Source organism: Leptosomus discolor, chromosome 5, assembly GCF_034619465.1.
Source record: "Leptosomus discolor isolate bLepDis1 chromosome 5, bLepDis1.hap2, whole genome shotgun sequence".
NCBI lineage: Eukaryota > Metazoa > Chordata > Aves > Leptosomiformes > Leptosomidae > Leptosomus > Leptosomus discolor.
Window position 1 is genome coordinate 38,026,402 of NC_141395.1, and position 15,177 is coordinate 38,041,578.

The window sequence follows — 15,177 nt, forward strand, 5'->3', positions numbered from 1 at the left end:
TGTTTGAGACACAGAAACTTTCTTCCAGCAGCAGATGCACATGCAGGATGAGAAGTGGGAAAAAAATCCACCTCTGTATTGAGACACTAAGGGGGAACCTCAGCCTCACAGCGCTGGCGCAGCTTCAGTACGACAGCAAAGCTTAGTGTCTCTGCCCCTTCAGTGCATTTGCAAAGCCATTCTTGGGCCAAGCAGGTCTCTGTGCCAAGAGGAACCACTGCTGATATTTCTTTGCTTCTAAAAGGCCATCAAATTCAGACTATATACAACATATATAGAAATAACTTTTAATTAAAAAAAACAACCTTGCATCAAAGATTATTGTATCAGACATTGAAGCAAGATTCAAGTTTAAGACAAACCAGTGTTAAAAAAGTGTTTAAAAAAATAATCAGAATGTGCAATAAACTACAATGTAGCAATAGGTTGTAGTGTTGAAACTTTACTGTTTTCAGATGCCCAGTGTATATTTCCTGTCATTTCGACTAAAAAAAAAAAAAAAAAATAAAAAAATTGTCACTAAAACTGGGTCACCTGTCCAGTGCCATTCCAGATATTACACATGGAAGAAAGTTTTGCACAAAAACAGAGACTCCTATTAAATTGCTTTCAACCGTCCTACACAGAAAAACTTCCTGTTGATGGATTATACCTACATTCAATGTTTAATCTTTGTTAATGCCTTCTGACATTGCAGATACATTCCAAACTACGCTATTTAGATGCAAGTTTAAACTTCCTTTTGTTTCTTCTCTGTGAACTTGCTGCGAAATTAAAAATCTATCCAGAATCGCAATGGAAAGCTTTGGGGCTTTTTTCTTTCTTGGTCTTCTCGATGTCAGTTATCTTTTCCTTTTCAGCTAGTCACCAAATGTTGGCATACTTACGAGACTCTTACAAGGCACTGTACAGAAATTGGAACAAGTTTGTCTTTAACATATTAAAGCAAAATATTATGAGCCTCATTAGCTACTGAAGGACTAAGGAAGTAAGATGACCCAAAACACAATATTCAAAGAGCTGCGTCACTGATTTGACTCGACCCGTCTTTCCTTCCATTTCTCTACACCCACAAGGCTGAAGCAGAAACCCTACTTGCTGAGCAGCAGATACATCGACTACTGAAATGCAGTGGTCTATTTCTACCTTATTGCTTGAGGGACACCTATATGAAACATGCCCTGGCACTACTGAGAGCTGAGTACAGATTTTAAACTAGATGCAAGGCTTCCAGAACGCCTGCTTTGAACCTGCTGGTTCACACCTAGCCATATCTTACGCATGGGTTACGCACATGCATATAGAGGAGCAGATTTTTTGCCCCTTGGTCATACCGCACAGGAAAATAATCTAAGGCTATCACTTCTCCCTGCTACTTTTTCAAGTAGTTTTTCTGTGTTCAGTTGAAGTTGTTGGTTAAGGTAGACAGCACATCCTGCTGCACCAGAATCCACTAGAACCAGAAATGCATTTGAAAACAGACAAAACAGAAAAGGATGATTATTAACAAATGTGGCAATATGACAACAGAAAGTGAATGGTGCCAGCAACTTATGCGCGCCCACTCCCGACGCTGGGAATATTAGACTTCCAGCTTGAAATAATTACTTTCTCTTGGGGTTCAGGAAGAAGAAAGTGTTGTCTTTGGGATTTATCCTGCCTGTTACAAAGCAAGAAAGAAAATATATTATATGCAGCTAACGTACAGGTTTTGAATTGTGCTGTCATATGCTGTGTGAACAAGAGAGATTTTACCTTACACTTTTCTCCACCTTAATTGGCTTTCTTAATGAACCATATTATTCCCTGTCACCTTTGTTTTCTTGTATTGTTGATTCCCAGGCAAACGTTTTCGCAGTCTTCTGACTCTTCGGTAGATTGTTTTCTTGGTGGATGGCCATTGTCTGGCAAACCAATGGATGTGCATGAAGTACAGAGAGAGTCGCTGGGGAAAGCTGCACTTGACATTTCAGTCTGATTCTTTATTTGATCTTGGCACAGTAAAGCTTCTACCTCTTCATCTTTTAGTGGAAAAACTCGAAGTTCCCACAGCCCAGACTGAAAGGAATCAGAAGGGTAGGAGTGAGGGTGGAAAAAGAGAAAAGAGGGTAAAAAGGGATTTCAGTTGAGTCTGAACTGATTAGCTATGTGCAGAATGATCTGCTATCAAGTAACAAATGAGTGTCTGTCTTCACAATGTTTGCAGGGCTCTTCAGATACAGAATACAACACTGCTAGGCACCAGCTGTCAATGTACGCTGGCTTCATATGGTTTTGAACTAGTAACAGAGCTACAATTGAACAGGCAGAGTATAGGAAGGAGAAAGCCCTTTTCCATGGTGCCAGACCATCAGGATACCCGACCCTGTAATGATCAGGCCTGTCTTGAACCCTGGCCAACGTCCCTGAAAAAGGATCCAGCATCCTTGAACCCAGGCCTGCCACAGTCGCCTCAAAAACATGTGCTGTGTGTACTGAGCAAGGAAGTTTTTAGCTGTTGACAAATCTTGGGCTTAATTCCTAAAGCACAGCAATCTAGTTCTAAACAGGAGCACTATGTTCAGTCCACATAAATTAGGGTGACAGCCTGAGATTCTGATCAGTGAGTCAGAAGGAGATGTTCAGCGTCCTTGGTTTAGGTTAGAGAGTGGTCACTGAAGACCTGACCAGACCCAGAAGCTATTGGGAGCACCCACCTTCGCTTCCTGGCTCTCTCTGCAGAGTTGTGCAATCCCTGAACAAACAGAGCTGGGGGCTTCTGAAGTCAAGTCAGGAACAGGTTCAGCAGCACAATGCAGCGAGGCACAGGAGCTGCCGTGGTGGTCTTTCTGCACTGAATCTTGGCTGTGTCGTCCGTCGGCATTTTTGCTGTAAGATCTAGTGCAGGATAAGAGACGAGAGTCTTAAGAGCTACTCCCTGCCCTTTCACATCACCATGAACAGTTCAGATTTTCCTTCCCAAGTGTTCAGTTTCTCCATACATGCTACCTACATTCTACGTGTTTAATTCAAAAAAGCGGATGAAAACACACATGGTTCTTGACAACCTTGTTATCCCAAGCCAAAGCAAAACATGAAATGTGGAGGAGCTGACTGGATAAAATAGGGCTGGAACAGCTGGTGGCTTGTCCCACTCCTGCGCCTTGCTCCACATGCTCACTAGAACTGTAATTTTGGACATGAGAAGTCAGTGAGCCGGGGGCTGTTCCCACTTGGGAGAACATCACATCGTGCACAGGAGCCTGCAGACTCCAAACTGCGCTGTCAGCAGACTGTGCCAGTGTAACTCGAGAAGAAACAGCAGGTTCCTGGGCTCCCCCTTCCCACCTCTGCTCCGGACTCATCTCCACAGCAGACAAAATAATAAGATGAAAAATTTTGACCTCACCTTTAATGCAAATTTAAACTAGATAAAAAATAGTGGCATGCATCTTAAATGCCAGGTGGAAGCCTAACCTTGCTCACATCAATGGCAGTTTTACTTCTGAATTCAAATAGCACTAAGATTTCACCGAGGAGTTCATAAGAGTTTCAAAATTAAGGGTAGATATAGAACTTGCATTGTTCAGTAAACTTCCTAAAGTTTTTTTATGTTCAAAATTGCTTAAAATAGAACTCCTTAATACGGTTTAGCTCTATTTTTATCCTGCATTAAAAAAAGCTATCTTCGCATATTTATTCATAGTGTCACGGTTCACTTTCAGCCAAAAGTAGACACAAGCTTATGATAAATAGTGAAAAAAGTTACTCCAGCATTTATAGGTTGTTTTTTGTCCTGCCAGATTCTGAAGTGATTTATGGCAATCGTGTTCCCAGAGCCAAACTGCAGATACAGATGACATTTGCTCTTATACACACTACTTTTTGCAGGACTTCAGGGGTTATATTTAATTCTGATGAGTTTTGCACTAGACACCAAGCGTACGAGAATCAACCTTTTTTACACAATGACTTTTTTAAGCTGTGGTCTCTGGCACAGCCCAGGACCCTTCAGTAATGTGTCTCTGAATGCAGTAGACTTTCATCAAAGTCAGGTGAGTGAAGAAGGGCTCTTTACACTTGGGGCTAAAGTCATACTAACCAGGAGTGGCATAAACTAGCAGAGCTGTGTGTTCAGTATGGGAGTAAGGTTTTGATTCACTAATACCAGGTCACTAACATGCCCAATTTCTGTAAGTATGCAGGCTTCAGAACTGCCTTCTCTTTCCAGCCACAGAACCAAACGTACCTGGTACCGTCCCTCACCAATTAATTCATGAACAGTGCCCTCATTTTCAAATTTCTCTGATAGCATTTCCGAAACCGCTGCACCAACAACCCACAGCAGTGGTTCAACAGGAACGCTCTTATCAAAGTCAAGACACCTGCCTGCTATTCCTTCTGGGCCAGCGGCTCTGCTCCCACAGTGACCACCTTGCTCTCTCTCTTTCTTCATACTTTGTATGGCGTAAGGAAAAAACTTCATCTGACAGATCTTCTATCTGTAACGACATACAGAGATAGCTGCTGTCGTAATTAGGAACATCACTAGAAACAAAGGCAGCCAATATTACATATATTTCTGCAAGGGTCTGTTCACCAAACAAGAAGAGGCAACACAATGCATGCCTGCAGTATAAAGGCACATCAAAATACATGCTTTCAGCTTACGTTCCCACTAGAGCTCCAGTATATGGGATGCTGTCACTTACACTTTATTTCTTTATGTGTCTGTGGATGATCTGAATAGATATAGAAATTATATCCCCCATGCAACTAACACATTTTTCTCTATGGTGAGAGGCAGAAAATTAAGAGGGCAAGTATTCATTTGCAAATCAAGGCAGTATTAAAAGCACATAATAAAGACAAGCAAAAATTCCAGGAGTTTCCTGAGACTGCTTTAGGAGGAGACTGGGAGGCAGCAGGATTTGCCAGGTGCTCTTTAAGCACAAAGAAATGGGCCTGAGATCACGAAGGACTTCGATAGCTCCACACTGAGAGGAACTCAGCAAACCTGAGGTGCCGCATTCCTGCTACAAAACCAAGCAGAAAATGGTTTCTGCTTTGAAGAGACTATTTCTTAGCAAATTATTTGCATGACCCCCGTATAGCTTAAAACAGCCCTAATGTGAGTACTTTTAACTGCTCATAGGCAAACAAGAGCCAGCTTTTTATGTAAAACTCCTCAGATGTAGCTATTGCATCTGACCTTCACTTTGGAAGAACCATCTTCATTTTTCTGTTGGCAGCACACCAGGAAGTTTGCTCCTCAGACGTGGCTGGGCAAGAAGCATTTTGCTGCCCTTCCTCCTTGCTCCCCCAATGGCAGGGTGAGCTCTTGGCTGGACCTCTCCAGCACAGCTCAGAGTTATTTCAAAGTGCTCTAAACCATTCAACCTCTTCAAAGTTCACCCAAAAAGCTATGGTTGGCAAGAGTGTAGGAGTGCTGCAGCCATGGATTTTATGCCTGTCACTCCCAACTCAAAAGCAGAGAAATTCTAGGAAAGAACAATTCCTGGTCAGAAGAGTTGTGAAGCTGCACTGCCAGATCAGTCCTGGACAAGAATTAGATCAATAATTGGGTGGTCATGGAAAATAAATTGTATTTTTCTATAAAGCAAAATCCTCTGTGGTGTTACACAAGTACCACCATTTATCTTCCAACCGAGTGATAAAATACAGAACCAAATGCAGAGTCCTCGCTGCAGTGCCAGGCAACTAACGGCTCTGAGGTTTTCTGCAGAAGCCATTCTTTGTATCAAGTCTTGCAGAACTGAGGTAATTAGTGACCATTATAGGTACACAAATGCAAAGTGTTAGAATGCATTTATGCTGCTGTAAACTATCTGATAGTGGCACTCGCTTGCCAGAGAGCACATTTCTAACATAGGTGGCTGGTCACGAACTACAGCACCACAACGAAATTTAACAGGGTCAGTGAAGAGGATCCCAAAGACTTCAGTGCGATCTGAAGTGGCCACAGGACCTGTCTGCTAAAACCGTAGCTGCCCCCGGTTCCTCCTCAGCCCAGTGCTCAACAGGAACCTTCAGACAAACAGGCCTGCTTTGTTTGCCCATCTTATGACTGCTTTTTGAAGACTCCTCATTGCTTTTATTTATTTATGCAAACCACTTTGTTAGCTGCTCGTTTCTTTTCATGCAAGTCAACTTAATGGGTTTCCTCCTCTCTCTGGAATTCACCAGCTCTGTCACTTGGATGGCATGGTATGGGGCTGCCTCTCAGTTCAGATTCCGTGAAAGTGAGAATTTTATGAACTACAAAAGTGCTATTCCCTCAGGGAAAATTGAGGAATTTTCTTTGTGCTCAGATTTCCTTTGAAGTGGAAACAAAAGATAATTTTGAAAGAAAAACTTAGACTTTGAAAATACTTTTCTTAGCAAATTGCCAAAACTTTTCATGCTGGGAAGAAACTTCATTTTTAACAAGCTTCCTTTCAAAAATCAAAGTCTACATTCCTCTCCAAGCAAAGAGTTTTGAAAAATACAGGAATAAGCCTTCTCTTCCTCTTCTATAGCTGGTGATAGATTTAACTACTTGTTTATTTAGAATGAGTTTTACCCTATTCCATTGAAGACTAGTAAGTAATACATTTTCTTATTTAAAAATTATTCTTTGCTCTATGAGTAAAATCACATTACATCAGAGTAAAAGGTCTGTACTTGGTTCAGTACAGCCTCTGCCCCTCCCCAGCTTTGCAACCCTTTATCTATTTCCTCCACCAACTTTAGGTTCATTTAAAGTTCCTACAACTGGAGAAACTTGGTATTCCCCCTGCCCCTGCCAAGGTTAGTCTGAAAAAGGACAAAAGAATTGTCATTCCTTGGTGGCTGGATCTGGTGGTGATGTTGAGAGAAAAGACTACTAGGAAGGCCTATTTGTGAGGCATGTCTAATGATTGCACTCAAAGAAAAAGACTTAAAGCAAACTAAAATTTGGATCCCCCCCCCCCCAGTCACATCTAGTTAAGCTACAAGACACTGTGCATTATGTTGAATAGCACCAGGAATATTTCTGAAAGGTTCTCAAAACAACAAACTCTGTGTTTCAGTCTTTGGCTTCACAGGAAACACTGAGCCATAAGCCATGAAAACACTTATGCAAAACTAATTACACACAGAATTATCCCAAACTATTTGTCATTACTAAAACAACTACAAAATAACTTGAACATTACTTTACAATCATGCCTTGCCAGAAATGTTAACCTGGACAAAACAAATCAAAACCAAAATAAAACAGGAAAACCCATGCCACACCCTCCCATGCCTTAAAGCAATAATAGACTGCAAATTCATACATGCAAACCAGGGAACTCAAATGCTCTATTTTCAAAAACTAAGTATTTTTAGAGCAAGTAACAGAGCAGACATAGATAGTAGATTAACTTTTGCATTGCCCAACTGTTATGTTTGCCCTTGTAAGGCAAAATTTCTGGAAACAAAAATCAGGCACCCAAAAGAGGTAAGCTTTCTGTACTCAAATAAAGGCACGGTGAATAGGCCTGCTTTTCAGAAAGGGCTCAGTTCTTGTCCATGGAAGTGTGGCTCCTGTAGAACATAAATTTGGGACCCCACTGTTTTTGTAATTTGTGGAAACTTTGGGTGCAAGTCTATTGCATGGATAGAAGTTGTTGCACTGAAAGCCTTCAAATAAAGAAGAAAGAAAGAAAAAAAATAGGAAAAAAAAAAAGATATCAAGTGGAAGAAATCCCTAACTTCCAGTTGACACAAGGACAACTCCAGAAGTTTTAAATTTAGCCATGCAGAAGACAGGCAGAAAAGAAACTGTTATACAGTACCACTACAGGCTGCTATGCAGTGGAAAGCAAAGAAAAAGCTTACTTTATATAAAAGCAGAAAGCGCATTTTGCCCTCTCTTGCCCTTCACGAATGATCTGCTGAAGCTTGCCTTGATTTGAGTACAAGGAACAATTTCAAGAGTGTCAGAGTGTGAGTGCAGAAAAAGCAAAAAGGTAACGCTGCTGTTTTCTCATGTCTTTTTTCGAGCTTACTCAGTAACAAATCTAACTCGGCCTAAAACCTAAAGCAAGGAAGTGGAAGAATTATGATCAGACAACCACTCAGTACTCTGAAAAACATCAAACCAATTAACACGATCCCAAAAGAAAAAGGGAAAATTGGCAAAGGATGATTTAGACAAACAAGATCTTCAGCATTTTTCTCTTGTCTGACATCTCTCTCATTCTACCCAATAGCTGATAGACAATACAGAAGCAGTGGACCACGGCAGGAGGCAAAGCTGCTTTATTGTTAATTCAAGTTATTTCCTGGCCAAAGGATGAATCATACAGGATAACTAGTCATGCCAAATACAAATGTACTGGGAGGACTACTAAATGAGCAATTAGCCCATGAGCTTCACAGAGAGACACCTTTACTTTAAGTCTCTTCAGCAAATATGCTAAAAGTATGTGAGACAAGTCATCTGTATGGGATCTGAAATTTAAAGAAATCCATTGAATCCTCCAAGCAAGTCCCTTGAAGCCCTGAAAGCAAACCACACTTGAAATTTTTTTTTTCCCCCAGATATCAGGACGAAGAGAGAGCAATGAACAGTACATTCTCAAGGGACAGTGTGCCCTTGTTGCCTTGTTATTCTGCAAATGGAGGTGACATAAATCTGACCACCAGATTTCACAATAATTTCTCAAGTGCATGAGCAAAGGCAGGGACAGAGTAAGTTTTTCTCTTCCTTCCGACCGAAGAGTACAGTGCCAAATGAGTGCAACTACACAGGTAGGGAGCTGAGACCATGATGCTGTCCAAAAGGAAAGGTTCGTTTCCATGCAGCAGGCAGCTACAGACCTAGTAAAACTCAGCAGCCTAGAGACCAGACCTGCTGGTATATTCATAGTGGGGTTAGGAACTGCCGCAAACCCCTGATTAGGGGAGAAAGGGACCCTCAGCTGCAAAGTCCACAGACATTTCCTGGAAGAAATAGGTAGACTCTTATGTCTGGAGGAAGCAACAGTAGCACACAATGTGCAAATTTAGCTCAAGAGAGAAGCAGGAAATGCTGAAGGTTATGTTATTCCTGACAAAGCAGAAAGAAGGAAAGTTTGCTCCCAATAGGAGGGTTGCAGGAAAATGAATACTGAAAAGAAAACTGAGGAAACCTGCTGGGCCCACAGGCAAAATGCCAAATTACCTCCCGAAGAGCAACAAGCCATGGGAACTGGCCATCAAAGAAGAGGATGAGAGAGAAGGACAGACATTATAGCACAGGTATCCCTGAAGAGACAGTCACGCCGGGAGACCCAGCATCCCAGTGCTCAGGAACAGGGAGGCAGAGGCCTGACCAAAGGGACCCTTTGGGTGCACTGACTGTGCTGACAGCAAGGGACAGAAGAGCCAAACAAACAAGCGAACAACGATTATTAATAGAGATACTCACATTTCTGTCATCCACCATAGGGTTGAGTAGGTTCAGATAAGACACATTTTCACAATCTGATACTTAATACTCTATTTGTGAAATTTGAAACTTACCAGAATTTGCATGCAGTCAGTGACTTTGGAAAATATATCCCAATTATATATTATATCTAGTTTAATTAAAATACAGCCTACCTCTTCTTCATCTGTACGAGATCTTTCTAAAGGTTGAAATTCAACAACTCTCCAGCTAGAAATGAGACAAGAAAAGTAAAATTAATTTACCTAAATGCTGTTTCATTATTTCAGCAGTAAAGACGACGCTTCTGTTTCTACACTATATTGTTAGTCACTCCTTTTTCAACACTGCTTTTGCTTCAAAGTTTCTTTCAATTAAAATAATTTCAAACTTAAGGTGACAATAACAGATGCCAGAAAGTTAGATCTTCCTTTCCCAACTCACTATCTAACCTTTCCCTTTCCCAACATAGTCTTTAAGCTATCCAACAGAGTCTTAATAATATTTTTAGCTTTAAAGAAAAAAAGCTTAAAAAGCTTTTTGCTTAAAAGAAAATACAAACGAGAGATTTAAAATATGGAACATTGCATTTCAGTCAATTTGCTTGTAAGCCATTAAACTACAGCACAGGAGATCAATTACCCTGTTTTAGCAATCTAAAGATGTCCTTTTTCAGAGGGCAGGGTGATGGTGGGGAAGTTGTCTCTAGAATCATGGATTATAGGTTTACACTGTATGGAAAAAATTGAGCTTATTCTACTGTATTGGAATCGATAAAATTTAAAAATGTATGCTAAAACCACAGTTAACTATTTTCTTATGAACCACAATGCACAAAAAAGACAGCAACCTCTAGATAACCGTTCAGAGCACGCCAGCCTTATGGCACATTTAAGGCCACAAATATCACTACAATTAAGATGATATAAACCCATTTCTATTTTTAGCCAGTCGGTGCATCTGCCACCTCCCTGTGTGGATCCGACTATTTCCCTTGTGTTATCAACTGTCCAGTCTTCCCACCACTGCAGTCACACACATTGAAGTGCACAGAAATAAAAACCCGAGTGCATGAAACTATCATCTTAATATTATAAAATTATCTAACTACATGTTAACGGTAGTCTGAATTAACGTTCTCATGTTCATTTTGGTATCATCTTTGCACCTAAGAGGTCATGAACAAACCTTGGGGTAAGGATTTCTTTGTACTGTAGTTTCTCCAACTTCGACGGTGCCACCAGGGACATTGGAATAACAATGTTGTCTATATCATAGGAGCTCTCACTTCTCAACCTCCTCCTGGAGTTATGCTGTATAATATAACCAATACAAGACAAGATTCATCAGCTCATATCGCAGGAACTACATGTTAGCTGAGAAACATTAGAACTGCACAAGGAGAAAGTCTGTAACTTGAACACACTTCCTAGTGGCTTAATGGCTTCCAACTTCCCCCCGCGATAGAATCTCAACAAATCTTAAAACTATCTCATCTCTGAGATTTACTTCTTGCTGGCATAACTCTTACTGAAATCAGTGGGGTTCCCCTTCCTTGATTTCAGTTACAGTTAATTCTGAATACTTATGAGAACTTTGAAGTTAATGCTACCTTCTTCATAGTGTTCAGTCTACAAACATGACCTTCTATAATCTATCTACCCAAGTGGTTCTTCAGTGTGGTAGAATTAAGAATTCCAAAAGAATGAAGCTACATTTAACAGTGAAGAACAGCCTACATGGAGAGGGGTTTTCTGAAAGACATGCAAAAGACAGAAACTGGATTTCTTTGCCATGATCACAGTAGGATTCCTGGTGGTGTTCTCTGCGCACTAGTGCATGGAACCTACATGGGTTGAAAACTGAAGTTCCTCGATTACAGGAAAAAGTTTAGTTTTACATCACGACACATTTTGTATTACAAGATCTTGATTTTTAGCTGAACATTAACGGGAGTAGTCTATTCTAAAATGCCCATTTAGGTGTTCTTTGACAATGGACTGTTCAAGTAAGGGAAGAAAGGAGGAGAGATCATTGTCAAAACTGTGTTGGGGACACAGATTTAAACTCGGCTCTCCAGAAGTCATCACCAGACTGAACATGATGACTTGCAGAGGACCAGTATACCACTAGGCTTAGCAGAATCGTGGGGTTGAAATGTGAATATTATTATGAAATTCTCAATGAATTCCAATAAAACAAACTGTGTTTCTGCAGGGACTTCACTGAACCAGAGTTCGCTGCTCCTCAGCAAATTTATATACCAGAGACTTTGCCTGTAGTTCTGCACAAAAGGTTTTAAACAGTGAAGCTGAGCGTTAACAAAGTCTGTGACTATATTTGCACTGTGACGCCACTTCATGTAGCTGCACCAAGAAAAAGGGGTCGTAAGAGCCCTTGTGAAAACCTGGGAACATAAATCACAGTATATTTAATGAAATTTGGAAAAAAAATAAAATATGAAAGGCCCAATGCCAATAAACTAAACTTACACTCCAGTTATATGATCTGCATAATTCTTTTACAAGGAAGTATCTGTTTTAGGAACATCACATACTCAATCTGGAATAAATTACTTAATGTAATCCACTTAATTCACTGTAAAAATGCTCTGTACTGTAACACTAAATTAGATATAAAAAGCATGTGGTTTTAAATTATTAATTTGCACAACTCTCTGTTGATATTTCAGTTAAGACGGTGATATATTTTTGGTTTACCTGTGATGAAGTGCTGTGAGTGGGCCTAGACATCGCATTGACATTGGTCACGGCAGCAAAACTGCTATGGGATTCTGGTTCTGCATGTTGAAAGGAGAATGTCTCAAACCTAGTGTTATGTTCGCCTGTCACAAAAAATAATAATAAAAAAAATACTGGCTATTTTCTATTTAGACTAAAGATACTTTTCCATACAGTAATAGTAAAGTCATTTCTAGAAGCCCACAGCTAACCACTAAAACAAGCCATCTAAATAAACACTTGCTACTCATCCTGTCATTGTTGTTCCACAAAACTCATCCCTCTCCTTCTACAAAGGATTTCTTCTTGTAGCACCAGCTTCATACAGGCAAATCCTGCCTCTTTTTTCAGGAGCTGCCATAGACTACACACAGAGCAAATACAATCAGACTTAGAGGAACGCTCCCCAGCGTTCCCTAGCAGCACTTCCCTAGCTGGGGCGCATCTCACTGACATACCAGTTCACTAAGCCCTCACTGACGGTTTCTTCCTTGATATATGATAAAACAAAACTGGCAGCAAGCTAACAAACAAAATTAGTTTCTAGATCTCCATGTGTGGTTTCTTCTGGTAGTGGGTCCACTGCTCCAGACAAATCGTAATTCTTGTTTACTATTATTCAGTCCCAGTGTCAGCAGCATTTAGGGGAATTCAGAATTTTACCACCTGTGTTCTGCTTTCACAGAATCATAGAATGGTAGGGGTTGGAAGGGACCTCTGGAGATCATCTAGTCCAACCCCCCTGCTAAAGCAGGTTCACCTACAGCAGGTTGCACAGGACTGTGTCCAGGCAGGTTTTCAAGATCTCCAGAGTAGGAGACTCTACAACCTCTCTGGGCAGCCTGTTCCAGTGCTCTGTCACCCTCAAAGTAAAGAAGTTTTTCCTCATGCTGAGGTGGAATTTTCTGTGCTCCCGTTTGTGCCCATTGCCTCTTGTCCTGTCCCTGGGCACCACTGAAAAGAGCCTGGCCCCATTCTCTTGACACCCGCCCTTTAGATATTTACAAGCATTGATAAGGTCACCTCTCAGTCTTCTCTTCTCCAGACTGAACAGCTCCAGATCTCTCAGCCTTTCCTCATAAGAGATGCTCCAGTCCCCTCATCATCTTCATAGTCCTCTGCGGGACTCTCTCCAGTAGCAGCCTGTCCCTCTTGAACTGGGGGGCCCAGAACTCGACACAGTGCTCCAGATGTGGCCTCACAAGTGCAAAGTAGAGGGGGAGGAGAACCTCCCTCGACCTCCTGGCCACACCCTTCTTCATGCACTCTAGGATACCATTGGCCTTCTTGGCCACAAGGGCACATTGCTGGCTCATGGCCAACTTTCTGCCCACCAGGACTCCCAGGTCCTTCTCTGCAGAGCTGCTTTCTAGCAGGTCAACCCCCAGTCTGTACTGGTGCATGGGTTTATTCCTCCCCAGGTGCAGGACCCTACACTTGCCCTTACTGAACTTCCTTAGCTTCCTCTCTGCCCAACTCTCTGGCCTGTCCAGCTCTTGCTGAATGGCAGCACAGCCTTCTGGTGTGTCAGCCACTCCTCTCAGTTTTGTATTGTCAGCAAACTTGCTGAGGGTGCACTCAGTCTCTTCATCCAGGTCGTTTCCTTCTACCTTAACTTCCAGTAAGAAAAGAGAACTCAGATTTAACATACAAACTAATAAAAAAAAAAAAATCAGTGTATTCTAACATGGAAAAAGAGGTAAGACTGATCCTAAAGTCTGTATTGCACAGACTGGGTCAAGGAATGAACACTCATCCCTCAGGCAGCTCTGCAACTGGCTTGCTGGCACACAGTTTTTATTTTTGGCCTTGTTCATCAGGCTGACCTTCCCCATGGATAATTTCTCCTAGACAGAGCCCAAATTAGGAATAAATATGTAGTACTACACCCATAGTACTAATAAGCTAGAACTTAGTAGCTGCTGCTGCTCATGAATACACCACATAGCAGTTTTCTGGCATTGGGAAACTATGATCCTCATAGTAAAAGACGGCTTTTTTGTTTCATTAGCCCAAAGAACTAAATACTATTGGCAGAAGACTAATTGCAACTTCAAAAGGTTTACAGCAAGAAGTTTTCTCTCTTACTAGCGCTCCCAAGTAATTCCAATTGTTGATCTCAGTGTGCAGAGCAGTACACTTAGGTAAATGATATGGTTGCAAGAAACAATTGTGTCAGCATCTGCCTTTTGAGGACCAGTGACTGGTTAGGGGAGCAGGTGGCATGGAAAAAAGGATCACTGATGGCGAGAGGGGACAGGTCACAGCACTCCCCACAGAGACAGGCACAGAGCGTAAGAGAAGGCTGTACAGTAAAGGGGAGGACTATAATGCACAAGGGGAATGATGCAGAGGAAAAAACCTCATCCAAATCCGAGACAGTTTTCAGTGTCCAAACCCACATTTTACTCTCTCCCATAACTTTCCAATCAATAGGGTTTTTTCCTGTGGTGTAGGGTTTTTTTGATTTTTTTTTTTTTTTTAAATAAATCATAATTTTTGCTAAATCATCTCTGCATTAATTCCCGTATCTCCACCTCTATTGCAAGTTTACACCAGCAGTTTTACCTGGACATGCACCAGAAGTGTACTTTATCACAATGTTAACTGATCATTTATATCTTTTAATTCTTTCTAGGCAGAAATTTTAAACTAACACAGTTTGTCCTCTTACTCAGTGATTTATTTTCTTCAAATGTCTTGTGAGGAATTTTGCCAAAAGTTTTTCAAAAGTTCACATAAATGAATCTGTAACAGAATCTCTAAGGTTTTACATTCTAATAGCCTGGAAAGGTAAGATGCTATTTATCTTTACAATAGTACACTGAATTCTTTGTCCCTAAATTACCACATTATCCTACAGAACTTTCAGGGCACTTTCTATTCATTTACCAAGTGCTGAAGTAGAGATTCAATGGCTTAAAATATAAAGATAGCAAGGCTGAAAACACTAATTATAAGCACTGGCTACCCACTAGTCCTCTTAACAGTCTGGAAGGAAACCAGAACCACAAATGA

At 41.1% G+C, this 15,177-nt stretch overlaps 1 protein-coding gene across 3 annotated transcripts in view; it reads right to left on the reverse strand.

Moving 5' to 3' along the window:
- Positions 1–1,629: 1,629 nt before the first annotated feature.
- Positions 1,630–15,177, reverse strand: part of KANSL1L (KAT8 regulatory NSL complex subunit 1 like) — a 61,022-nt gene continuing 47,474 nt past the window's right edge. For 2 of the 3 annotated variants that reach the window (XM_086465034.1, XM_009951202.2), the window contains 6 exons: positions 12,139–12,263; positions 10,607–10,731; positions 9,595–9,649; positions 4,369–4,481; positions 2,697–2,877; positions 1,630–2,058 (listed from right to left, as the gene is read on the reverse strand). In XM_086465034.1, coding sequence (XP_086321160.1) covers positions 1,810–2,058; positions 2,697–2,877; positions 4,369–4,481; positions 9,595–9,649; positions 10,607–10,731; positions 12,139–12,263 — 848 coding nt within the window. In that variant the 3' untranslated portion in view covers positions 1,630–1,809. The remainder of the gene's footprint in view (positions 2,059–2,696; positions 2,878–4,368; positions 4,482–9,594; positions 9,650–10,606; positions 10,732–12,138; positions 12,264–15,177) is intronic. The other variant, XR_015183491.1, reaches the window with a different exon arrangement.